The sequence below is a fragment of the Ahaetulla prasina genome, chromosome 2, assembly GCF_028640845.1.
Source record: "Ahaetulla prasina isolate Xishuangbanna chromosome 2, ASM2864084v1, whole genome shotgun sequence".
Classification (NCBI taxonomy): Eukaryota; Metazoa; Chordata; class Lepidosauria; order Squamata; family Colubridae; genus Ahaetulla; species Ahaetulla prasina.
This window is the reverse complement of record NC_080540.1, coordinates 81187042-81214982: the sequence shown is the minus strand read 5'-3', so window position 1 is coordinate 81214982 and position 27941 is coordinate 81187042. Positions and strand designations below refer to the sequence as shown.

Genomic DNA, 27941 nt, shown 5'->3' with positions numbered 1-27941 from the left:
CATCATGGAGATATTCACATTATTTGTTAGTTTGTTCAGGCACAGCATACTATGCTCTCCCCCCACAACTATTTTCTGTTCCATAAGAAATCTTTCTCTTTTTTTCCCTATACACTCATTGACAAAGCCCAACTACAAATAAGTTGACCCTCTAAATATTTATGTTTTAATTTTCACAACTAACTTATTTGCAGGCAGCACATTTTTCATGGTATTTTAGTTAAAAATTTGAGGGCTTACTTTATCCATGGATGAGTTTATTTGTGAATATATATGGGATTTAAAGATACTTTTAAAAAGTAATACTTTTTCAGTATTACAGTAATACTAAACATATATACTTGTAGATAAGCTCATTCCTGGATAAACCAAACCTAATTTGCGGGGTATATTTTGGCACCTAAAATGCTTGGTTTATCCGTGAGTGTATGGTATTTTCGCCATTTAAAGTTTGCATCAACCTTAGTGACTTCCAGATGGTATTGGGGCTGCAGCTCCCAGAATTCTCAGCCAGGAAGGCTACTGGCAGAGAATTCTGGGAACTACAGTCCCAACACCATCTGGAAGGTGCTAGGCTGAAGAAGCTAGTGCTCCCTTTGCAAGGGATTTCTCATCAAAAGCCACCCACCAGAAATCCAGAAATTAAGAAGCACTGTCATATGATTTCATGTAGCAGCAGCTATTTTATGTTGTCTGTTAAGTCCTAAGTAGATAAACATTCCATCTGTTCTGCTATAAGGACAAATTGTTAAAGCATTATAAGTAGAACCCCTTCATGAAAATTGTAATCATGCTATTGCCAAGAGAGGTTTTCTGCCTCACTAGATTCTTTTTTATATAGTTAACTCACATTTCATGGGGTCATTTAGAAGATTAAACAGAAATGTTGAATTGTTGAATATTAGACTATTTTGACATAAATTTGCACGTTATTAATAGGCCTGTGTTTGTTTTTTTCACTATAGTAATATACCAGAAAACTTTAAAAAAGGTAAACAAGCTATTAACTCACAAGCTTACCAGTTAAAATTTCTCTTGAAAATTTGTTGAATGCTTGGCTGTTTAGTCTACAGATTTAGAAAGTACAGATATAATTCAAATAAATATTCTTCATTGTCCTTTATGTCAGCTTCCTCACTCCCCTGCGCTCCAAATTCCCCTATCCTTCATTGCCCAAAGGTTAAATTAATTATCTAAGACAGTTTAGAGAGCAACGTCATTCTCTAGGATATCTTTAAAATGAGGTTTTAGCAAGTTTCCTACAGTTATGAAGAATCAAAACGAGGCATTCTCAAGAGACAGGATGCAGCCCGTACACTTCAACTTGAACAACTTTAAGGACAATCCTCTTAGCAATTAACCAAGAAGAAAGAAAAAAAAAACCATAAACCAGTGAATACTTCTTCATGATGGGAAGTTTGTTGGTTAGGTATCTGTACCTAGGAAGGAAAAGATATTCTTACTTGAAACAGATCTAAAAGCAGTAGAAAACTCTGCCGTGCAGTGTTTTTCCCCCCAAGTATTTAAAGGGGATCTCTGGGGGCCCACCTGCTTAGCATCAGGTGTTAGCTACATAGTATCTAAGCTAGTTAGAGCATGCATTACAGCTAAAATAAATTTGGAACTTTATTTGATCAAGGCTTTAATTAATAAATAATTATTAAGTTCAGGGATGTAAATGGGGGGAGGAAATAAAAACTGTTTATCCAGTTATATTCCAAAACATTTTCAGAAATAGGATTGTGGTCACTATCATATTTTATTTCTCTCGTCTCTCTTAATTTTATCCTGAAGGATAACAACCCCTGAGATTTGTCTAAGCATGCTCAATACTTCTTTTTCCTGGTTAAGTACAGGATCTAGAAAGAATATACCTGTAATTGAAACCACAGATTCTAATTAGAATTTTGTTTTTTCAGTATTTTTGATCTAATATAGTCTGTGGAACCATTTTAAATAATAAATATGAGAGAGCTATTTTCTTTCAAAGTGTTGTCTCTATTGAGACTAATTATTTTCATTTTGTAAGTATATAGTAAGGAAGTAGTGTTTTTGTTTAAATTTAGGGTTAGTAGAAATAAACCTAGAATTGATTTAAAACATTTACATCAATACAGTTTTTCTTACAGCATTTCCTTGGCATGTGCTCTTTGCCATAGTCTCTTCCATAATCATAATTCACTTTTATCAATTACAGATAATATGGGTGATAAAATGTTTATTCTCTGAAGAAGGAGTGCTGGTTATATATTTTGTTGCAAATTGGAAAGGTTTGTCAAATAGGTGAGGTTCTGCAAAATAGTCATTGAATGTGTCTTAATGATGTTGGAAGAGATGGTTGTATTATGGAAGAATAGAATTCCTTGCAATAGCGTTTGTGTAAAATAGTTGTTATAAAGCCTATTTTGTGGATTTGAGGTTTAAATTATAAATGATATGCAGAGATTAAGGTTTGAAACTAGGTTGGTTGGTATTAAATGCTCAAAGTTTCATGCAGGGACTTGTAAAAAAGCTCCCAATAAACCAATACTTTAAAGTATTAAATATAAAATAATTACCAGGTTCCCCCCAAAATAAGACCCAACCAGAAAATAAGCCCTAGCATGATTTTTTCAGCATGTTCACAATATAAACCCTACCCCAAAAATAAGCAGTTAGGATTGTCAGGGGGTGTGGCCAGAACAAGAGGTGGCAAACGCGCAGAGACCAATGGTGTCTGGCAGCAGCGGCAGCCTGCTGGCCCATTGGCCGGTACACTCTGGGCTGTGCAGCCTGCGCACCACAGGTGAGTCCGAGTGCTGCAACCACCAGGCTGGCCCTCCAAGCAGCAGGCAGAGTCAGAGGCGTGGGGGGAGGCACGTGATCTGGCACATGATTTGTAAGTCTACAAATGACATAAAATTGGGTAGTAAGATAACTTTGGGCCATAGATGAATGAATAATTATCAGAAAATATTCTTGAGCATTGTGGATAGGCTGCTTACTATTATATTCAGTGGTTAGCTGTTCTGTTTTGCTAGCATTCATCATCATATTGAAAGAATATACGCTATGATGATATACAGATATGTATGTTCTAAAAAAGCCTAAATAATAGGAACAACCAGACGATAGACAACTTTAATAGGAGGCCTATTATATAATGTGGTACTCTGCCCATTGAGAAACAAGTTAGAAGAACATTGAACACTGTGATTATTCTAAATGTAATCAGCTAAAATAGAATAGAATAGAATAGAATTTTTATTGGCCAAGTGTGATTGGACACACAAGGAATTTGTCTTGGTGCATATGCTCTCAGTGTACATAAAAGAAAAGATACGTTCATCAAGGTACAACATTTACAACACAATTGATGATCAATATATCAATATAAATCATAAGGATTGCCAGCAACAGGTTATAGTCATACAGTCATAAGTGGAAAGAGATTGGTGATGGGAACTATGAAACGATTAATAGTAGTGCAGATTCAGTAAATAGTCTGACAGTGTTGAGGGAATTATTTGTTTAGCAGAGTGATGGCCTTCGGGAAAAACTGTTCTTGTGTCTAATTGTTCTGATGTGCAGTGCTCTCTATAGCGTCGTTTTGAGGGTAGGAGTTGAAACAGTTTATGTCCAGGATGCGAGGGATCTGCAAATATTTTCACGGCCCTCTTCTTGATTCGTGCAGTATACAGGTCCTCAATGGAAGGCAGGTTGGTAGCAATTATTTTTTCTGCAGTTCTAATTATCCTCTGAAGTCTGTGTTTTTCTTGTTGGGTTGCAGAACCGAACCAGACAGTTATAGAGGTGCAAATGACAGACTCAATAATTCCTCTGTAGAATTGGATCAGCAGCTCCTTGGGCAGTTTGAGCTTACTGAGTTGGCGCAGAAAGAACATTCTTTGTTGTCCTTTTTTAATGATGTTTTTGATGTTAGCTGTCCATTTGAGATCTTGCGATATGATAGAACCCAGAAATTTGAAGGTTTCTACTGTTGATACTGTGTTGTCAAGTATTGTGAGAGGTGGAAGTATGGAAGGGTTTCTCCTAAAGTCTACCACCATTTCTACGGTTTTGAGTGTGTTCAGTTCCAGATTGTTTTGGTTGCAGGCTAATGTGGAAGCAAAATGTCTTATTGTTTAGAAAAGTGCCAGATGTTGGATCTGACTGAGTAATAATCTCTATAGCAAAATAAAGAAATATGGAAAAATTAAGAAATTTCCTTACTGCATAGTCAGTGGCAAGAAGATAACCTAACACACGTTCATGATTCATTTCTTTGAATCTGAGGCACCACTTATGACATGATCAAGTTTCAGGTAATTTTTTTTTACAGAGGTTCATTCTGAGACATGTATATGTTTTTTAATTAGTTCAAATGAATTTCCTTCTGAATTAAAGCTAGTGTCCAATATAAAGACCCTCACCTATGTTTCATCAGTCTTGGGGACCATAATATCTCCTTTTTATAGAGAAGATAGAGCATGTTTACTTTTTCATAAAAGTAGTCGGCTAAATGAGTCTCTCATTTATGTCCTGGCCTTTCTTCAAAGCTTCAAAGCAGCATGCAATATAAGGAGTTATGCTTGAGAACAAGAAGATTCAGAGATGAATAGGTCTTTAAATCTGGTGATGTATATCCATATATGACTGAGATGTTACTTGGAAACAGTGCTTTCTACACCCCTATTTTAGTTTTAATAATTTAATATAGTGTATTATTTACTACTGTTACTTTAATGTTTGTAGATTGCATAAGAGTCCACTAGAATTGAGGCAGTGGATAAATTGCATAGATAAATACTTTATGCAAGGGGCATGAGATGATGGAGGCAAAAGTTCTCATTTATTCAAAGACGGCAAGAAGGGGCCATGGGGTGATGAGATCTAACGCTGCATCTTCCCATCGCTGATACACTAAACATGAGGCGTTGTCATGTATACCAATGTAGGAGTCCCAAAAAAGGGTGCATTGAATGATTGGGCATTTTTTTCCCTTCCCTGCCGATGAGTAGCTGATTCTGTTACCAAAGATGGCTCTTTGGAAGCATGCTCCCCAGTTTTGAATGGGAGTAACTTTGAATGATCCACTATGACTGAGTACTTGCCTGGGAAGAAAAATCAAGAGGATTGCAACTCTTGGGAAGAGGGTCTTCATCTTGCTGATTTGCCAAACCCTTTTGCTTCATTACAGATGTCAAATTTCATCAACTTATTTCGGAGCTTTAAAATACTTTCTCTTACACCAGAAAGAAGTCAGTGGCATAGGGTTTTCTTTTTCTTTTTTCTTTTGCAGTGAAAGTGATTTGATCTGATTAAACTGGATTTTTACTCTTAAGGATTTTGGATTTTACTAGTTTTTCTAAAAGATCTCCATTGCTTCATTTTACTTTTGTACATATTCTTGTCTTTTTATTTTTTAAAAAGATGGGAATTTTCCCCCTCCGGTCCTTTTTTAAAAAAACTATCTTCTGTGAGAATCATTATCTTAGCTCCTTCTACAGTTCATTTGTTATGGAACATCTACTTTCTTTTTCCTTCAAAAAGAACTGTTTACATTCTACTGTGAAAACTTGGTCATAAGAGAGATTCAGGTTTTATAAAATTAAAGCAATAATAAATTAAGAGCTTTGAATATTATACATTACATATGTTCTACATTGCCTCCCCCCCCCTCAAAAAAAAGATATATAAGACAGATGGTATTCAGATGGAAACTTGAAAAGAAGTGATTGTCAACTTACACATTTTAAATGAAAAATCAACTAAAAGGTTTGATAAATTTATTACAATTTCAGATCATTCTAAAGAAGACATTCAGATTTAGGCAACAGTAATCAGCTATGCAATTGGATGGATTGGAAATAAATTCGGTGTTAATAGATTTAAAAGAGAAGGAGTTTGCTTGAAAACTGGAGATTTTGCTAGGGGACCTGAACAGGGCATTAGCAAACAAGAATTTCTTAGGAAAGTTGATGAAGTCTGTGGAATAGAACCATTACGTGTAACTAGAAGACAGCTGTCAAGAGACATGGTGTTCCAATTTGCAGGAAAATTTACTGAACAAGTTCTATAGAGATATATTCTATGGAAACCTACTTTTTTGGGAGTGAGAAGCAGCTGTTAGGAAAGATCATTCCATTTACAATTTTAAAGAAAGGTAACGATGATAAACTTGGAAGTTATTGTTTTTATTACCAAGAATCAGTCAACAGTATTTGATCTTGAATGGATCAGAGACAATGGTTGCAATGTTTATGAGAGATTAGAGGCCGCTTGTGGACTTTCTGTGAGTTAAATACAAAAATAGACAGAAGTTTAGCTTTGTTGTTGGGATTACCTGTTAACTGTTTTTTTTTTTTAAATAGTAGATATGAAAGGTCAAATTGATTGATTGATAATGGATTTTGATATTTGTGATATTTTATAATGCCATATAGCCATTTTGCAAATATAGATGTAGAAATTTATAAACAAGACCTGTTTTTCAGGGGGGGAGATCTATTATTGTGTAAATATATTTATCAGTATTCAGCCGGGGGGGAATATTTTATGTGTATCTTTAATATTTTGTTTTATATAAATTTTTTCTTCATCTTTCTTTCTTTCTTTCTTTCTTTCTTTCTTTCTTTCTTTCTTTCTTTCTTTCTTTCTTTCTTTCCTTCCTTCCTTCCTTCCTTCCTTCCTTCCTTCCTTCCTTCCTTCCTTCCTTCCTTCCTTCCTTCTGTATTTTAACTTTGGAATAAAATTATCAAAAGTCAGATATACCAAAGCTTATGTGCAGAACTCTTCTATATAGCGGGCATCTCATTTAGCCCAGATTGCCCTTATGTGGATGAATTTAGATGATTTAATTGATAAAATTTAGATACTCTTTGCATGCATGATTACTATGGTGTGTGGATAGGAGGAGAGGCTGGCTCCACTTCGGATTATTTTACTTTCGCCTTCAAAGCACAAGGGATGATTTTAGAATGCTATACTATATCATTAATGTTTTATACATGCATGGAAATTCCCCTTCAGAATCCCTCATTGGGGAAACAGACATTTCCTCTTTCTACAGAGGCTTGCATCTGATTGGTTGATCCCTGTACTATCACTTCCTTCATTAACTTTTATAGCTTTTTAATTAGATCATCATCAACATCTACAAATGGGGCTCTTATAGATTGTGATTTTTGTGCTTAAGAATGTTTTCTTTAAAATTAGACAGCCTGTTTGAATCAGGAAGAGGCAAAATAAGAGTACTGAGTCAGAACTAGATATGCTGATTAATATGCCTGAAGAATTGCAAAGATAGGAGAATGCTCAGTTCAAGCTGTGTGCGTGGAAAAAGAACAGCAGCTCTGATTTTGAACATGACTGTACGTAGTCTAGGCTGCCTATATATAACCACATTCTAGCCCATTTCAGTGGCTCTCTGCCACTTTTAGCAGAAAGCTTCAGGGAAGTAGCATTCTAACATAAAGTATGTGAATGTAGTAGGGTGTATATATCTTCTGGTACAGTACTGTGTGGTATTACTATACAGTAATATAAGTACACAGTGAATACTTGAATCAGGCCTATGACAAACAGACAAATCAGGCCTAAGGCAACTATTTAACTGGTGATACATAGCTTCATCTGAGGCCTAACAGAGGAAAAATAATCAGGTTAATAATTTAATAAATAAATAAATAAAGACAAAAGAGGCTTGCCAAGATCGTAATTCCTTAATAAATAGAAAAGTCACTAAAAGTGGGCAGAAATGCTGTGGAATAGACTTTCACCCCATTTAACCAGAGAAAAGGGTTCCATACAGCTATGGCTAAAACTCTTAATGATGAGAGAACAAGGTATGAGACAGCTTTGTATCTGAAAGCTAAATCTTTATGAAATCTGTGAGGGTTTATGAGGACCTATGTCAGCTTTGGAAGCCATATTAACACTGGAAGCTTCCACGCTGCCACTTTCTTGTGCTTGGGAAAGCAGGAGGAAGGATTTAGTAGAGGGATTGTAGCTAGACATAACAGCATTCTTCTTTTTGGTCAAGGTCAGGGTGTTCCTGCATCTGGAGGAGGAGTGGTTGAAGTGGTGACTCAAGTTGGGATGGATGGTGATTGGGCCATGTAATGGCCGAGGGGTGCAGGGGCTAGATTTGGGATTTTGATTTTCTGAGGAAAAACCCAGAACTCTCAGATGTGCCAGTATACTTGCTCTAATAAACGGAAGCTTTGAGAAGATGAATGTCTCGGAGCTGGGATTTTCTGGAACGCTGACAACCTATGTGGTTTTTTTTAAATCTAGGCAGTATTGCTTTGTATTGCTTTGTATTATATAACTAATGCTTTATTTTTACTTGTCTGTGAATCATAAGTAAAATAATCTAATGAGAAGTGGTAGTAATATATATTAGAAGATATGTAAGCTAGACTGATTTAAAAACCTATTGGAATAAATACTATATCTATTTACTATATTTATTAAAATATTTTTGCTGCAACATATCTTCAAAATATCCATTATTGTATCTCTCAGAAATACAATAATGGAAGTAGATCTTTCTTCTCTCCTTTTTCTTTTTAATTATGTTAAATTATATTATAAACATTATCTTAAATTCAGGTAAATATAGGGTATTGACTTTCATCAAAATAGTCTCCAATATTTAATAGATGAGCTTTCATCTAATAGATGAGGCAATCAGGTGTTCTCCAGATGTGTTGGATCTGCTGGGAATTGTGGAAAATTTAGCTTACCTGAGAAAAGCCAGTTTAAATTACCCTGAGAAATATTTCAATTGAATACAAAAGTTTACAGCTGCCTTTAGTGCAACATTTTTAATTATAACTCAAGCATTCTTAACGGCAGTACTCCAAAATGTGGTCAGTTTATGTCCCTCATAAGTTAGGTTATCTAGATGAGTAATAGACAACTTGTGCTGAAAAAATTACTTGCCTTCTGGCAAATCAATGCAAGTAGATTTATTTACTTCTTTGACTATTTTGCTTTTTTCTATTGTGCACGTATGATTGATTTACCATGTATGATCTGATGCTACCAGATTTGGGTACCATATGAAATTTTTCCCTTGTCACTTTGCTTGGCCATGCCGGCCCCCCTGAGCACACCTGTTCCTAAAGATGTTATGAGGAGCACAGACCAGCACGCCTTCTGTCTCTCACTAATGCATTCTTTGTGCTTTGAGTCACCTGGGACTGAGACAGGCCATCTGCTTTCCAAAAACCATTCAGTGCACAGCCTATTGTCCCAGGTTTTTTGCTTAGTGGGAGGCAATACAACCTGCCCTTAACACTTCATGCTTGTTGCACTTTCTTCACAGTCCTGAGCCCGATTTGTTGCCAAGCTTCCACCCCATGGCCAGGCATTGTGGTATGGGAGGAAGGAAAGAAACAGCAAGGAGAAGATCTCTCCGTGTTGTGTGTTGCAGCTGTTCTTCCATCTTCACTCACACTAAATATCAAGTAGAGGGACAGAGTCACTTGTTTGACCTAGGTGGCCATATAAATTGAATGAATAAAAAATAAAGAAAGAATAGGCTGAGCCCAAGGATCCTTGACATAGCCCTGAAAATATGTGTATGGGGGTGGGGGGGTGGGGAGAGGCAGCATACTAGCTGAGACAGAAGTTGAAAAGCATTTGAAGAGTTGTTTTACAAAATGTATTGTTATCTATTGGTCCTTGAAGCATTGAAGTAGTTGCATCTTCCAAAACAGGGCTCTCCAACTTTGGCAACTTTAAGACTTGGGGACTTCAACTCCCAGAATTCTTCAGTCAGACATGCTTGCTGGGGAATTCTGGGAGTTCTAGGGAAGTCTGTAAGTCTTAAAGTTGCCATGGTTGGAGACCCCTGCGCCAGAAGACTCAGCATAACTTCTTCAAAGTTTTCATAGATTGTCTGCTTGCCGGGCCCAGGCATCATGGGCCAATCCTTCGCTTTTTCCAGGGTGGCCCCGTAGGCCAGATCTAAGCATCCTGCAGGCTGGATGCGACACGCAGGCCTTGAGTTTGACACTCCTGATTTAGATCAATGCATTTTGCAAAGCCACTTAGAGATTAAGCAAGGCCCTATAGTTACGTACCTTGAGAAAAAATGGCTGTCTGGATGCTTCCTCTGAGCAACGTGTCTTGAGTATGCTTTTGTTGTTCTGCTGCAGGTTCTTCCTACTTCCAACCAGTCGGTGCAGACGTGCTGCTTGCTCTGCCATCGGGAGCGCAAAGACTGGCTTGGGCCATCCCATAATGGGCTGGTATCCCCAGGTGAGCGGCTGCCCCCAGACTTTGTACCAACATTGGTACAAAACCTTCTGGGAGAGATGCCCCTGTGGATCTGCCAAAGCTGTCGGCAGAGTGTAGAAGAGGAAGAAAGAAGAGCAGTCCAGGAACAGGCTCTGGCGGTAAGCATTTAAATATAGATAAACGTTTGAAGGCCCAGTGCTTTACTCCAGGCAGATGCCATTGGGTAATAAGGGTCATGGATTTGGGCATTCTCAAACTCAATGAACACAGTTCTAATTGTTTTGGGGCAAGGCTGTGAGAATTGCCAGATGTGACATGGTTAGATGCTTTTTGAACAGTTATAGGTTTTGGGTCTTTTTTTTTTTTTTTGGTCACTGTTTCTTTTTTGGTAAGAAACGAAATACGGTTAAAGGCAAGACTAGACAGGTCTATCCTCACCCTAAAGAGCCTGCAATTTTACTCTTTTGTGCTATTGCTATGAAAGGTACTACTGAGTAGAAAGAAACATTAGTCCAATGTTATATTCCCACATAGATTAATCAGAAGCTTACGTTCCCAAACAAAAGTCATAAATTGGAATGAGTGGCTACTTAGCCATTAACTTTCTTCCCAGGTCTCACTGTCACATACAGCCTGTAAGTCACAATCCTGCGGGGCAGGCTCCCACTCCTCTTCGTCTTCATCATCTTCATCCTCGTGCCACGGGAACTCGGGAGACTGGGACCCTAGCTCCTTCCTGTCCGCGCACAAGCTCTCGGGGCTCTGGAACTCCCAGCATGCAAATGGGGCAGCTCAAGGGAGCTCCCTTGGGGGAACACCTGTTGTACCAGGTGAGTTCATGTTGGCCCTGGACTAGTGCTTGTTTTATCCCTTTTGATAGTGGCATTCTCCCTTTAGCTTCTTCATGGAGGCTTTTGTCAGTTACGGGGATGGATATTGTAGAACTATATTAAGAAAGTGTTTACATCTGCTGGTCCAGAGAAGGTATGGTGTCTTCTCTTGGGGCCAAGTAATGGTCATAGGAAACCTTCTGCTTACTAGGTTTATCTCTAGAGACCTCTATGATCTTGGACCAGGAAAAGGTTCCACAAGTGGGGAGGTGAGCCAGGGGCCTGGAGAGCAGCCAGCTCCATTTCTGACTCCGTTTCAGGTGACAAGCACCCCGGCCTTCCTCCGGAGTGTGTCAACCAGGCCCCTGCTGTAGGAGGTGGGCTCAAAGCCTGTCCTTACAGCCACGCGCTCACCCCAGCTCCCAGCGGCACCCCAGACTCACCTCTGCCTACCTCACTCGACTTCTGCAAAACGCTTCCCAAGCAGTTCAAGAGCATGTGTCGGAGACCCACCCCGCCAGGTCTGTATATGCAGGGCCTAGGGAAGGCCAACAGACCAAATTGGCAGGGTAAAAAAACCTACCACTATATTGTTGGGTTCCCAACTGAAGGCTCTTTCTTCCTCCTGGACTCCAGAGAGCCTTTTTCTTTTGGTTGAATTTGGGGCTTTTGTGTGACAGAGCCAAGCCAGCCATGGTTGACTTCTTTACCCATCTCTCTGGGTTATTGAATGGGCTTAGATCTTAAAGCATCCTTTGAGCCATGGTGGCACATTAGTTAAAGTGCAGTACTGCAGGCTACTTCTGCTGACTGCCAGCTGACTGCAATTTGGCAGTTCGACTCTCACCAGGCTCAAGGTTGACTCAGCCTTCCATCCTTCCGAGGTGGGTAAAATGAGGACCCAGATTGTTGGGGGCAATATGCTGACTCTGTTAACCGCTTAGAGAGGACAGAAAAGCACTGTGAAGCGGTATATAAGCATAAGTGCTATTGCTATTTATGTCCTGTATTATGTTGGACTTTCTAAAATGCTCTGGGAGGAATGTCACTTGTGGAAATGCCAAGTGTGAGAAGACATATAGTTGGGTTGGGTTGGATTTTACTGTGGTGTCTAGATATGTAGCCTTAGACCCTTTGAGATATTACAGAAGGAAAATATTTTGTGGGAGGAAACAGTAGTCTATGGTGGGGTGTATTTGATGTATCAGCTTAGTGAGTCAGGGTATTTTTACCCTCTCCGTAATTCATGGAAATTTCTGCTGGAAGGATTAGACCTAACATTACTTTGTTCCCATCTGGCTGCAGGAGAGGCCTTCCACTCCTCGGAGCACCACCGGCATGTGGACCTCACTGCTCCACCCAACAGCCCCACAGGCCTCCCCTCACAGCCACCGGCACTCCTTCCTGCAAAGCAGATGCCTGCCCACACTGGGCCCTACAGCTCTCCTCCTCATGTTCACTTGAGCTCTTCACCGCAGGCGGCCCCATTTCCTACACCAGCCCTTAGTCCACATGCACCGGCCCCCAAACCAGGAGCAGAGTCCCCTCCTACTGGATCTTGTAAGAGCCCACACTTATCCACTGCCAATGTGCCACTCCTGAAAATTCCACCTCCTGTAGGCTGCACCCATCCCTGCAACGGGCACTGCAGCGGTTCCTTGGGTCCTCCTACCGCATCACATCAGCTACCCAGCACCAACAGGTAATTAAGTGGAGTTCTGATTGCTGTGCACTCCCAATATCAGGATTCTTGTCTTCATAGTTTGCCTGTTTGTCTTGCCAGATCTGTTGAAAATCATAGCTCTCATTGGATACATAGTTTTTGAATATCTGATTTTAGATTGAGAATAACATCGTCATGTATGGGACATCATATCTACTTGGTGTAAATGAATCCTTAAAACATCAGGCAAACTAATGGCATAGTAGGCAGTGTGTTAGTCTCTTTTTCAAGTTTGGTTTTATAGGTATTTGATAATCTGATCTTTTCCTCCTGTGTTCTTTCTGGCTACCAAAGAGGGTTGTTGAAGAACTCCTGTCAAGCGATTGTCTTTTGGACTTGATTGAAACACACATATCAGAATCTACTCTGCTAACCAGGAGTAGCTTTATCTTTCCAGCGTTGTATAATTTCAGTGTTGATAAATACTTGTGTATAAAGGAATTACAATTTTTGATGCCTTTTTAAAGTTTTAACTACTGGAGAAATAGCTAAAAAGAGTATGGTTATTTCTTTATTTAGACAATTTATATGACTTCCCGTCTTAAATAATTCTGGGTACGTAATAGCTATCACAATAGCAATATAAAAAAAACACAACAAAAATTGCAATTAAAATAATTTTTATTTCAGAAGCAGCAGTTGACTTAAGACAATTTGACAGTTCTGTGAATTTTGTCCTTTACTATGGCTAGAATAGAATAAGCCAAAATTATGATGAATTAATATTCCATCTTCTAATTGTAATCAACCATAAGAAAGAGCAAGATAACTCTAACAAATCATTACTGAATATGTTCTGGAATGCAGTATTCCAGTAAAAAAAAAAGTTATATTAACCACATTTTTATCAGAAGACACTCATTTTTCAGTTTTAAAAACAATCTGTCATTACTTTGCTAGAACAGGACATTCAGATCAAAAGATCATATAAATACTATTGGTCTCTTACTCATTTGGGAGCATCAGATAATTCTTCCAAGTTCTTTATTAAATGCAGACTTTCAAAAGCAGTGATATTCAAGTCCAAATAATAAATGGTTCAAAGCCATCTAGGAGAATTCTGAAATAAATCAAATTCTTAAGTTTTATAAAGTTTTAAAACTCCTTTAACAGAGATACTTTGGTCTACGATAATCATGTTTTAAGAAACTGAATATGTCTTCCATTATTCTTAATTAGAGTTGATCTTAATTAAGTTCTTGATGGATAAATGACCCAAACTATATTGGTTACCGAATATTTTCCATATATTTCTTGCAGCATAAAGTGTAGGTACTGAAACTTCCCTTGAGAATGATCCCAGTATTTTTCAAGGTTTTGTTAGCTTTAATAATAACTTTTCAACTGATCCCCAAAAGAAATAATTAAATTCTGAAAAATCTTGTTCCAAGGAGTAATTGAAGTAAAGAGATAACAGGATTAGCCTGAAGTCACTCAGGGATAAGGGTGGACTTGGGTTTTTCCTATAGTGACATATCACCTGAACTAGTGTTTCTCAACCTCAGCAAGTATCAGATTTACAAATTAGCTCGAGATGGCATATATCACGTTCTGTCCTCCTATTTTTCCCTGTAACAGTCCTGCGAGATAGGTTGGTCTGGGAGAGAATCTGTAGCCCAAAGATTTGCTCTTTTAGAGGAAGTGCAACCTTTTTTCTCAAACATGTTTTCTGTTATAGTCAGATAATTTTTTTACTGACGGTATTTCTACCTTACCTGGATGGGGCTTTAATATGCTGGCATTCATTCAACTCATTCCAGACATTAGGCATCAATCTACCATGTCCATCAGGAGTTGTGAATCCAGTGTGTGCCTTTTCTTATCTCCTTCCCCTCTTTCTCTCACAGGGACCCTGCCTGCAAGGGTCATAAGTTCCCAAACGGTACAAGCTGTCATGCACCACAGTCCTGTGAGGCAGATGAGGGGCTTGGGGAGGATGAGGACAGCAGCTCTGAGCGTAGCTCCTGCACCTCATCCTCCACTACCCAGAAAGATGGGAAATTCTGTGACTGCTGCTACTGTGAGTTCTTTGGCCACAACGCGGTAAGTGAAAGCGCTGCCAGCAGCCATTCCTAACCTATACTTCTAGGCTTCACGCGAAGCTTGGAAGGACACCTTTCTGGCAGTGGAGGCACTGCATTTCCCTTTCTCATTCTAGTGCAGAGGTCTCCAACCTTGGCCACTTTAGGATTCTGGGAGTTGAAGTCCACAAGTCTTAAAGTGACCAAGGTTGGAGACCCCTGTTCTAGTGCTGGCTTTCCTCAAGTTGACTTTACTCTATCTGGACTGTTGGTTTTGTTCCAAGTTTTGAATTCTGTTATATTTTGTACCCAAGTTTTTTCAACTGGGATTTCTTCAAAAATGAGTGCAAATGTTTTAGATCAGCGTGTTTCTCAACTTTAAGATGCATGCGCTTCAATTCTCAGAATTCTCCAATCTGTGCCGTTGTCGAAGTTGAGGAATGCTGGCCTAGACGGATGAGACTTGCTTGGCCAAACTTTGGGCCAAGGAAGGGGAGAGCAGGAAAGATGGGAGTGGTATCTGTTGAGAATAACATTGGGGTGTCAGTTCAGTGTTTTACACCCAACTAACAGTCAACTCTGTCCACAGCCTCCAGCTGCTCCAACAAGCCGGAACTATGCTGAGATCCGGGAAAAGCTGCGCTCCAGGCTGACCAAGAGGAAAGAGGAACTTCCTCAAAAGCTGGGGCATAGCAGTAGCTCGGGAGAACCAGCTGTAGACCACCGGGATGTAGATGAGCTGCTGGATTACATTAACAGCACTGAGCCGAAGCCTCTGAACAGTGCTAAGGCTGCCAAGCGTGCACGCCACAAGCAGAAGAAGAAGGTGGGCTTGTGTCCATGTGAGGAATGGGTAAAAATGAGCACGCTACATAATAGATGGCTGTTTATTTATTTAAAAGGTTTGTATGGCTCTAGAAACACAGCTCTAGGCAGCTCTCAACAGCAGCAAAGCTGAAAAGTAATTAAGGCTTTTGTAGAAACAAAAAACGAAATGCTTCTAACAAAACTGTCCACAAACGTCCATTTCAACCTTTCCTCAGCACCTGGGGAAAGAGCTAACTCTTTATGGCCTTCCTGAAATCTAAATATCAAATAAGGGTAGGTTTGGGCAAGAACTGCCTCAGAAGTATAAATGGTAGTCCCTGAATCTAGGTGTATGGACAGGTAAATGGATTGATGAAATGAAATACAGTGGTACCTCAGTGCTCGGTGTTAATTGGTTATAGGAGGTGCGATGGGTACTAAAAAGGGCGAGTCCTAAACAAACCATGTAACGTACCATGTAATTGGTCAGGAAGATTTTTCTGTCTGTTCTTGTCTGTAAAAAACAAACAAACAAAAAAAAACTTGACTCTGTCAAGTGCCGGGGAAATCAGGAGATTCAGGCAGCTCAAATGAATATTTTATTTATTTATTTATTTATTTGATTTTTATACCGCCCTTCTCCCGAAGGACTCAGGGCAGTGTACAGGCAGAATAAAACAAACAATACAAAATACAATTAAAATGCAATTTAAAAAACTTATTTAAATTAGCCTGACAATTTAAAAATTTACCATACACTAAAAAACCCCATTTAAAATTAATAAAATTTGACATTTAAAATTCAATTTAAGCCAGCCCCGCGTGGATAAAAAGGTGTGTCTTCAGTTCGCGGCGAAAAGTCCGAAGGTCAGGTATTTGGCGTAAACCTGGGGGAAGCTCGTTCCAGAGTGTGGAGCCCCACAGAAGGCCCTTCCTGGGGCCGCCAGCCGACATTGTTTGGTGGACGGCACCTGAGAAGTCCCTCTCTGTGAGAGCGTACTGGTCGGTGGGAGGCATGTGGTAACAGCAGGCGGTCCCGTAGGTACCCAGGCCCTAAGCCATGGGCGCTTTAAAGGTCGTAACCAACACCTTAAAGTGCACTCGAAGGCCACAGGTAGCCAGTGCAGTCTGCGCAGGAGGCGGTGTTACATGGGAGCTACGCGTAGCTCCTCTATCACCCGCAGCTGCATTCTGGACTAACTGAAGCCTCCGAGTGCACTTCAGGGGGAGCCCCATGTAGAGAGCATTACAATAATCCAAGCGAGAGGTAACGAGCGCATGAGTGACTGTGCACAAGGCATCCCGATCAAGGAAGGGGCGCAACTGCCGAACCAGGCGGACCTGGTGGAAGGCCCTCCTGGAGACGGCCGTCAAATGATCTTCAAACGACAGCCGATCATCCAGGAGGACACCTAAGTTGCGCACCCTGTCCTTTGGGGCCAGTAACTCGCCTCCAACAGTCAACCGCGGCTGCAGTTGACTGAATCGGGATGCCGGCATCCACAGCCACTCCGTCTTGGAGGGATTAAGCTTGAGCCTGTTTCTCCCCATCCAGACCCGTACGGCTTCCAAACACCGGGACAGCACTTCAACAACTTCATTGGGGTGGCCCGGGGTGGAAAAGTACAGTACAGTCATCAGCGTACTGTTGGTATCTCACCCCGAAGCCACTGATGATCTCACCCAATGGCTTCATGTAGATGTTGAACAGCAGGGGCGAGAGAATCGACCCCTGCGGGACCCCACAAGTGAGGCACCTCGCGGCCGACCTCTGCCCCCCTGTCAACACCGTCTGCGACCGGTCGGAGAGATAGGAGGAGAACCACCGATGCACGGTGCCTCCCACTCCCAATCCCCCCAACCGGCGCAGCAAGATACCATGGTCGATGGTATCAAAAGCCGCTGAGAGGTCTAATAGGACCAGGGCCGAGGAGTACCCCCTGTCCCTGGCCTGCCAGAGATCATCCACCAATGCGACCAAAGCTGTCTCCGTGCTGTATCCGGGTCGAAAGCCGGACTGGAACGGGTCTAGATAGACGGCTTCATCCAGGTATTGGGGTAGCTGTCGCGCCACAGCACTCTCTACAACCGTTTATATTTATATACAAATATAAAAATTTATTGCAAGCTTAATCTCTCTACAAAAATCTGAGCTACTAACGGTCAAGGAAAGGAACGGGAATAAGAATGCATTCATGGTGGGCTGGACTTAGATCTCTTGCGGGTGCACAGGGACTCATGACACATTTGACCTCCTCCTTCGGGTTCCCCCTGGTCATCTCCTACAGTCCCTTTTCCTATATCAGCGACCTTCCCAGCATGGCCGACTTCCTGTCCACCCTCTGTGGTCGTCCTCTGCTTTTTGCAGCAGCCTTCCCAGCATGGGAACTTCCTGTCCATTCATCACAACTGTCCCTCTCTTCCTATATCAGGGTGTTGAGTACTAAACAAAGGTTGAGTACTGGGACAACATTTTCACATCAAAATGCATCGAGTACCAAATTCGTTTTGAAGAAGTCAAATACTGAGATACCACTGTATATAATACATTTATAGTCCTCCGAAGTCTATTTGAATATATTTTCATGATTAACATAAATTCCAAAAATGTGTGACATAATTAGCTCATAACATTTTAACTTATAAATGGATTGTGAGCCTCCCCCCTTTCCCCCCCCCCAAATTCTGCAAAAAAAGTAAACTTGAAAATACCATATGGTTTACTCTGAGTTTAGTAGGAGTCTATTAAATATGTCTTTGAATCTCCCAAAAGCATTGTAGACCCTTTAGGGATTAATCCAAAACCCTTTTTCTCCATCTGGGTATTTTTGAGGCTGAAAATATGAAGGTGCATTACACCAAATCAGACTACTATGTTCTTCCTGAGGCCTACCAACCTGAATGGGTGAATGTGAGAGAATGGCTCTAAATGCAGCTGACGTGAAGTGTGCAAGTATTTCCCTGCTACCTTTGCATGGAGGATAAAATAACTTGGCTTTACTGTCACTTTCCAGTGGAAAGATATAAATAAAGTCCATGTTCTTGCTACAGGATTTGATCTGCCCCCCTGTAATATATAAATAAACCAGAAGTTAGAATGAGTTGAGGATTTTTTCCTATGGTTAACTAAACAAGCACTTCAACTATTTTACACCTTGAACTGGGTCAGACAGCTTGAAAGTTTATATTTGTTTTTCTGCTCACATCTTTCATTTTTTTCCTTAATGTTGCACTGCCATGAGCTGAGCTTAGAGCTAGGGATGTAGGAGTCTTGGGACTTGTATACAGAGGAAAATTGCTGTGGGAAATTGCTGTGGGATATTGCTGGCAGTGCTTCTCTTCCCTAAGGTTTGTTACTATAGCACGGACTTTGTATATGCCATCTTATTAGTTTCCAGGGTCAATTCCCTAGGATGCTCTGTGGTTTGTGACAGCGCTTTCCTAGCTGTGTAAGAGTTGAGTGTGACAGGCTGAAAAGCAGAGGCCAATTCATTAGCCTAGGTCTGACTACTATCCTTCATCCACAGAGCTAGTCTTTCAGTGGCTGTTTGATTTGCTGAAGCTATTGTGGGATTCATACTGCTAATTCTGGTTTTCCAGGAGAAGGAAAAGGCCCAGCTAGAGGCTGAGGCTCAGAAGCGTGTGGATCGAAGCCCGCCTACAGGTCAAGATCAGGAGCTGCCTGAAGAAAAGCTTCTGGAGTGGCCCCAGCTAGAACTAGAGCGAGTGAACAGCTTTCTGAGCAGCCGACTACAGGAGATCAAGAACACAATCAAGGATTCCATCCGCGCCAGCTTCAGCGTCTATGATCTCAATTTAGATGTGAATGACTTTCCCAAAAAAGCTGCCGTGCTGGAACAGAAGAACCTTCTCTCCCACCTCAATGGCTCCTCTGAGCTGCAAGAGATTGACCTTGACCTGTCTCCACTTAGCCTGAATGCGCCCCATAACCATTCATTACTGAGAAATGAAGTGGGTCCTCGATGGGCTGAAAGCCCTGGAGAGGTAGTACCACCGCCAGCCTCCGAAAATGGTGTGGTGAAAAGGCTCAATGCTGTACCCAATCTCTCTCGCATGATTTGGGTACAATCACCCAAGCCGACAGACTCTCCCCAAGAGATTGGAACTAACCATGAATCCAAGGAGGCAGCACTGGGCAGGGGAATGGAAGTGCTAGAACAAGTGCCGATCATGGGAAAGCAGAGGAAGGGTAAGCGGCAGGGCTGCCTGGCAAAGAAGGGGGAAGCTATCTCTTCTAATGATAATTCTGGCTCCAAGGGGATGGGGCAGAAGAATCCCTCCAAGGGCAACCTTTCCGAAGCCCCAAGGGGCAGCAGTCATGCAGAGCAAGGCGATGGTGCCAGAGGGCTGCGGCAGAGCCAAGGATGGAGTTGCGGTGGCTCTAAGGCAGACAAAGAGAAGAGCATTGAGGGGAAGAACCGGAGAGGAGAAGGCAGAGCTGATCAGACTGAGCAAGAGCCTGCTCTGTCCGGGCCTGGGGACCGGCATCTCCCCCACATAGCCATCCCAGATGATTTGCCTCAACCAAAGGGCAAAGGCAAGAAGAGTAGGAACAAAATGGAGAAAACAAGCCCTTCCATTGGTGAGTAACATATATTCTCCATGCTTTTATTCTGCAACTATTCTTTAGGTATCAGCAGTGGTGAAATCCTCCCTGGTTTGCCACTGGTTCGCTATCCACGCATGCGCAGTACACGCCAAACATGCACTTTGTGTGGAAAAAGGCAGCTTGGGAAGGTAAGTAGAACAGTGGGGGGGGGGGAATAGCTGTGCTACATGATTTAGATTCACTAAAAAACAGGATTTCATGCTTTCTAGCAATTTTAAATTGTGCGGCACAGCTGATAGTCGGAAATACCGGTTCGAATGAACCAATAGCATTTTTTTTTACTACAGGTTCGCCTGAACCCATAGTTTTTATCGCTACTGGTTAGCCCGAACCGGTAGCATTTCACCGCTGGGTATAAGCCACTTAACACTCCAAAGGGCTGGCAGTTCTAGACCTCCTGACACCTATCAAACATATATGATGACATCACTGTCAGTTGATTGCAAGTCAGAAAAGCCACTGAAATAGAGTTGTTAGGTTTCCTCTGGGATGATATAAACAGTTTGGCACAGTCCCATTTTACAGCACTACAGCAGCCTTTTTCAAGCTGGCATTCTAGATTGACCCCATTGCCAAAGGCAGTTCTTAGGGCCCCTTGAAGCAGTTACACCACTGCTTTGTGAGCTGCACTGATTGCCAGTTTGCTTCCGGGTGCAATTTAGGATGTTGGTTATCACCTTTAAAGCCTTGCATGGTCCAGGCTACTTGAGGAACCACCAACACCCCACCCCACCCGCACCAGCAGAGGGGGTATTCTGCGGATCCCGTCATTTAAGTAATTTCAGCTGACAGGGTCCAGGAGAACAGCCTTCTTTGCCGTGGCTCCTGTCCTTTGGAATACCTCCTGAGGTGAGATTGGCTCCCTCCCTCCCTCCTTTTTGTAAGAAACTTAAGACCTGGCTCTGCCAGATGGCTTGGGAACCCAGTGGGGGAGCTTTTCACTGGAGGTGTTTGACTAATGAAAAGCTAATTCCCCCCCCCCCATATATCTGGCTCCCTCCTTTGCCATCTTGTGCTAATGATTTTATTTTATCTGTTTTGTTATCTTATATTTGATGATTTTAATGTTTTTATGCTATAAGTATTCCAGAATCATTTGACACGAGATGGGCAGCAAATACATTTCATAATAAAATAACTAAATTCTGAGAGATGCAGTCCCACTGTACCTGAAAGACAAAAGTTTGGGAATAGCTGGCCTAGAATCTTAGCATGCTTTACAAAAAGGCCTTAACATGGTATTAGGGAGAATTTTACTGAGTCAGGAAAGTAAACTATAAATACTTTTTATGCCTAGTTTACATTTTCATGTAACAGAGGCTGGAATGTTTTGGCAGGGGCTGATGTGGCTAATAGAGGAGAGAGGTGTGTAGATAAAGAATTATTGTGTATGGAAACAGGAGAGAGAGAACATTAATGCTAAATACAATCTGGAGCTCCCAAAATGTTTTTGGCCTTCATTTCCCTCCAAAACCAGCCATAATGCCCAGTGATTCTGGGATGTGCGTGCAAAGTAACTGGAGGGCATCAGGGGTTCTGCCTCTTGCTAAAGCCTGCTTTTCATTTTACTCTTTTAAAGTTCCCTTGCAGTTGTGAGAGTAAAAAATATTATGGATTTATTTAAAGTTGAGAATCACATGAAACCAAGGGGGGGGCCACATGGAGTTTGTCGTTCTTTCCACCTCAACCTGCCAAGTGTGTTGCTGTGACACAAATACAGAATAAATTACAACGAAACCGTGGAAAACGCTTTGTTTTCTATGTTTTAACCTGCAGGATGTGGCCTTCAACACATTTTGCATCAACATAAGAAAGCACATGCTGTGCTTGTCAAGGGAAGGAGATCCTCACCATTGACCTTTTTTTTGAATTGCTAACCTTCTTGTATTGTACATTGCTAGATGACGTGTTCCTGCCCAAAGACTTGGATAGCGTGGAGATGGATGAGACTGACAGAGAAGTGGAATACTTCAAGCGGTAAGATTTTGTCATATTAAAACTGACCTTTGGGATCTTTTCACCTCGGGAAAGAGATCAGCAGCATGCAGCTCTAATCTAAATGTCACAATAAATGAATCTGGTTTGTTGAATAAGCCAGAGCTTGTTCAGTGCACACAATATATGAAGCGACCAACCAGAGTTTATAAATCACAGTGCTAAATTGTTCCACAACTCTACACCAAACCATATTACGGCTTAACAAAGTGTTTGAACCCTATTGCAAGGATGAGATTGGCTCAAAGGGAATGGAAAAAGAATATTCTTTCATATTGCAAAGTATTAATTTGCAAGGAAGTGCACTGACATGCACAACAGCTTCGCAGGGTCCGTAATTGTAAGCATCATCCATCAGGGAGATGGTTAGGAAGTGGAAGTTCAGATGCGCTATGCCGGAAGGAAGAGTTTCCTGGTTGTTGCTCTTTCTCCCATGAATTTGGTAGCTCATGATTGTATATTTACTCACAATTGCTAGTAATGAAGGAAATGTTCTCTCAGCATTTCCAGGGAATGGTTGGAAATGTAGAGCTCACACAGATCCCACAGCATTCCTGGATATCCACTGACTCTAATCTTTTATTTTATTTTTTGTTTTATTTTTTAAGTTATCTGAGATGGGCAATAGACCTATACCTTGCACCCATTGCCTCTTCTGCAGTTGCCTTGCCGTGTGGGCTAAAAAAAATAATTCTTCAGGGTAAAGGAAAAGACTGAGAGAGTTGCAGGAAGGATGAGCTTTGCTACTAGCCAAAGGGCAAATATTAAAAGAAAAAGGATTGATTAGGCGCAGTGGAGGGGGTGGAATGGTAGGAAGGCCAATCTGCTGTGGGGTGGGAGAAGCAAAAGGGAATGTTGGAGTTGTCAGCGGTGATGGTAAAAACACAGTAGAAGAAGAAAGATCAACTCAATACGTTTTGGGGAACAGAGAAAAAAAAAGCAGTCAATGGAAGGAGATGGGAGGGAAAGAAGGAAAGAAAACAAAAGGTGGGGGGGCGGGAAATAAGCCCAAAGCTTCATCTATTCATACCAAGATAGAATTCACATACCATGATATATCACCATGTATTTCATTAGGTTTTCTGATGCGCAATTCCTGCTATTATGGTTTGCAAAACATGGCTAATGGGTAGATCAGTAAGCGAGGGGTGGTTGGTGCTCTCTGAGCTTAGTTGTTTTCTTACACGTTTCATTACGAAACTAGGTAACATCATCAGTGCTAGTAAGGAGTGAGGGTTGCTCTCAATTTATAATCTTTCAAAGCATTCCTATTAAAACGAAACTAGATATTATGAGTCATCCAAGATAAGAGTATTATCTATCTTAGTGTTCTGTTCAGGCACTTTGATAGCTGTGTCTTGTAATAGAAACGCAAGGTAAATATATTGTTAATAAATAGGAAAGGTTGACAATAATTGTTAATTGAAAGAACCATGTTTCCAGCTCTGGTTAATTTTTGGCCATTTTCTTTGAAAAAACTATAAAACGACTCTGACCAATATATACAATATCTGTATTTTATTCCTCTAATGTTTACCTCCCCATTGTCTTTATGGTAATCTGTCTCAAAGCTTCCTATATACATCACAAATTCTTTTCAAATGTGGGCCTATTTTTCCTTTTTATTTACAGTTTTTTTAGGCCCTTCAGTTCATTAACTTTGAGTTTCCCCTAGTTTTCTATATACTGCTTCATCACCCATTTTACTTCTATTACCTACTGTCTAGGAGTGTTCATCAAATACAATATTTTAAAAAATCAACTCTTTTGGCTTGAAATTCAATACAAGATAGTCGCACCTGAAGCATTTTAGAATGTTTCTGTAAAACAAAACTTGAAACATATTTAATGTTTCATCCTTGGGAATAAAGGGGACTTGAATAAACTCCTCGTTTCCTCATTTATATCTTAGGGCCACAAAAGTATATGGAGTGGGAATCCATGCTAAACGTTATTTGCTATCCATCCACTCAACAGAAAAATTGACCCAAATGGAAGCAATACAGTAGTGAACCATATTTTCTACACTCTGCCGGCAGCAATATCTGCAAGATTGAGCTTAGCAAAGTGACACCAATGAAATCATGTCAAAATAAACAGTAAATGACACAAAAGCAAGCAAAACCATCTTTCTCTGGATATTGATTTAAAGCTTCCACCTAACACTACCTGTATGCACACTTGTATTTGGCAACGTTACCTACCTGAAAAAAGAAAGTACAACAGAAGACACGGCAACATTATTATATTCCAACCCATGAACATTACTTCCCCATAAGTAAATAGCTGAAAATTTCGTAGCAGTTAACTATCTTCTCTCTGGCTATTCAACCTGTTCTGTTTCCCTCCCCCCAATACTCCCAGCAAAGAGTCAGTCAGAGGCCTCCTTTTCTCCTTTTATTTACATAGATATATGTCCTGGCCACGTCTACCCACGGGCCTGCCAAGTTTCTGGAGATAACGAGGAAATTATAGATAAGGCCAGAATTACTCACGAATATATTCTTCCCTCCATTGAAACAGTTTGCCCGCGCAAATTCATTGCTTTGTCCAAGACAAAAAACCAGGAAGTCCCGCCTCCTATTTATAGTCTCTGCAGATGTCACTGCATGACAATTATGACTTGGCTTTATCCCAACACTGCTTCTGCTGCGCGCGCCGGTCACGCCTGCGCAGCCTTGCATCACTCCAAAACTGTTCTTGGGGCGTTGCCAAATCAGAAGAAGGCTCCAGGGAATCAGGTCTTGCCGGCCCCTCCTCCTCCCTTTGAGTGGGTGCCAGGGAGGGAAAGGGCTCAAGAGAAGCAGGGCTTGCCAGGTCTTCTCCCTCACTTTCTGAATCATCCGAGTCCAGGAGTCCGGGTCCAGGAACCTGGGTCACAACACAACCATTCAAAATTGTCTCTGATGCAAGTTCAGAACTAAAGCGCTTTGTCCAATTTTTATAAGTCATCAGGGTCTAATAGCGTCAGTATTGGCTATGTACAAATATTAGTGAAGAATGACTGATGGTCAACTGCTGGTGGTTTGAGGGATAAAGCCAAGGAAGTCTAAGAGGAGAAGGTTGATTTTCAGAAAGATCGACTTCTCCACTGGATCAGTGTCCAAGTATGAGGGGGGGGTGCAAGATCCTATTTGTTAGGTATGACGTGTGCTACTGTAAAGCAGTCAGTTAATAGTTGTGAGGGCTGTTGAGATCTGCACGTTAATTAATTAATTGCCTAAGAGAGGCCTGGATCCTTCTACTCTTTTTCTCTGGCTTTGCTGGTGCAGCATTTCTTTCTGCAATATTGAGTACTCTATAAATATCTTGAAAAGAAGCCAGGCGTATACCTCTATCCCAAATTCTGGGAAAAGCACGTGTGCACTTGTCAAGGAGAAGCAATCAAAGTAATATTAACAGTAGGGAACTGAATGAGGGGGGAAATGTCTGAAAGAATCAATTTCTCTGATCCGCAAATCAGTCTGTGGTCTCAAATTGGTTACTCTTCATAAAGTAGCTGCCTAACAAGTTCCTGATGTCTCATTCTAGGTCTGTAGACAAAGGCATGACCAATGCATATGGGGAAGATAATGAAGTCTAGATTTGTATGCCTATACAGTAAAAACAAATTACTACTCCGTTCCGGGATTCATCACCCTTTATATCTCTCCCTCCCTTGTATTGCAGGTTTTGCCTGGACTCAGCCAAGCAGACCCGACAAAAAGTGGCTGTGAACTGGACCAATTTCACCCTGAAGAAAACCACTTCGAGTGCAGCTCAGTGAGGTGTGCGGTGCAGCCCTGGTATATCTGCAGGGCCCCACACCTCGCCTTCCCTCTCCCCAAACCCATAGAGAGACACTTGACCTCACTGACCCTTGGCCCTCCCCTTTCCCCCTCCCCATGGGGCTCCCTATCCCTAGCCCATAGGCAGGGCCTGGACAGCCCGTGTCCCTCACCTCTCAGTGTTCGACGTTCGGGGAGATGCTGACTGAGCCGCCCCAAGCCCAGGGGCAGTCTTATTCGGCCAAGGCCCAGCGTGGCACAGGGACCAGGCTGCACCCAATAAAGGACTTTTTAATTTTTTATTTTATTTAAAAAATCCATCTTCTCTGTTGTTTGTTCTGCCTTCACTGGGCCTTTGGTGCCAGGGCGTGGCCCTCTTCGTGGCAGGTATAGCATGATGGAACCCCCCTCTGTTCCTGAGCGCTTTCTTACATGTTGCTTCAACACTGTTGAGTTTCATAAGGGCAGGAGGTGCACAAGGAGCTCCCCTTACGAAGGAGCAAGAAGTTGTCTTCTGCTTTGAGAACCAGATATTCCCTTGCAAAATTACAGTGGCAGAGCTTCTGTGTGTGATAATGCCCATGTCTATTTCTGTGTGTGATACAGCCCTTGTTCATTTCCAGAAATTGCACATGTCATTCAATGTGGCTGTGTTACCTTACTTCTCAGGGAATGTTATTCTCTCAGATCAACACACCGTAAATTACAGTATTGCTCCTAAGAACCTACTAGTAGTAATGAGACCTGCAGTTTCATTTCAGACAGGTAGCCCATGGCTTCTGACAGCCAGCCTGAGCAATGCTGATAAAGTCTGAAAATTTTAATCTTTTCTCTTATTGACTTCTCCCCTGCATCTAATAATCATTCTGGACAGATATTTCTTCAGCACAGGCAATTCTGTACACGTTCTACGTATGAACAGCACATACCTCTTTGTTTCTCCATAAGCACACACAACAGAATTACCCCCAATTGGCTGCATCAAACATAGTTGTGCTCTTTGCACATGAAGATATATGTGTTACGTCCTACAAAGACATATTTATGGAGAGTCCTCATGTAAAATAGACTTACTGAAGAGTAAAACTGCACATCTGCTGTGTCATAGATTATGTATTTAAAATCAAATGTGGAGTGTGACTCCATTCTTTCTTGCTGCACTAAAAGTCCATCATTCCATGACTGTTACCCTTTTCACGTGTTTGCAAACTCTAGCCTCTGTCTAAGGGTTTGGTTCTTGCTGCAGTTGATCACCCGATTCATTCGATACAGGTGTATGTGATAGTGCTCCCTGCGTATGACTGCAGAAATCTGATTGCGTCTACTGTAGATAATCTCGCAATCCCACAGCAGAGCCCTATTATTTTTCAATTCACATACTGGGTAAGCTATTATCAGAACAATGATAGTGCATCTGAAAAAAGTGCAAATGATGGAATTCCTTCTAAGACGTTGCCTAAGCAAAGGTTCTCTCTCCTGCTGTTGTTTTACCATGGATCTCTTGTTTGGCTTATACATATTTGCACTTATTCCCTTAGAGCAGGGGTGTCAAACTCGCAACAACACGTCACGTGACGTATCACAGCTTTCCCCACCCCTTCACTAAAATAGGAGTGGAGGTGGCCAGCATGTCACGCATCCAGCCCACGGGCCACAAGTTTGACACCCCTGCCTTAGAGTCTCTTATACAACATTACTTCTTGAGCTCTACTGAATTTAAATTTGCCCCTGAATATTATACTGAAACAAAGTGGTTTCACTCCTCTAGCAACGTAATTGGGATTATCTCCCCATACGTGATACTAGCTACTTTACTGTGCCAAGTGTTGGGGGGATTCCACCCGCCTTTGTATCAGTGCATGACTAGGCAATCAGTGTTGCCTGCATGATATTGTTTGTCACATATCACTCTGTCTCAACAAATGAATATGGTCCATT

General features: G+C 41.4%; 1 protein-coding gene across 2 annotated transcripts in view; it reads left to right on the top strand.

Annotated features, from left to right (window-relative positions):
* FAM193B (family with sequence similarity 193 member B) overlaps positions 1 to 26303 on the top strand; it is a 38216-nt gene extending 11913 nt beyond the window's left edge. Inside the window, exons 2-10 of one of the 2 annotated variants that reach the window (XM_058171163.1) lie at positions 10149 to 10388; positions 10844 to 11060; positions 11381 to 11581; positions 12366 to 12762; positions 14631 to 14826; positions 15394 to 15630; positions 19212 to 20214; positions 22143 to 22218; positions 25906 to 26303. In XM_058171163.1, the coding sequence (XP_058027146.1) occupies positions 10149 to 10388; positions 10844 to 11060; positions 11381 to 11581; positions 12366 to 12762; positions 14631 to 14826; positions 15394 to 15630; positions 19212 to 20214; positions 22143 to 22218; positions 25906 to 26002 (2664 nt within the window). In that variant the 3' untranslated portion in view covers positions 26003 to 26303. The remainder of the gene's footprint in view (positions 1 to 10148; positions 10389 to 10843; positions 11061 to 11380; positions 11582 to 12365; positions 12763 to 14630; positions 14827 to 15393; positions 15631 to 19211; positions 20215 to 22142; positions 22219 to 25905) is intronic. The other variant, XM_058171164.1, reaches the window with a different exon arrangement.
* Positions 26304 to 27941: the final 1638 nt, after the last annotated feature.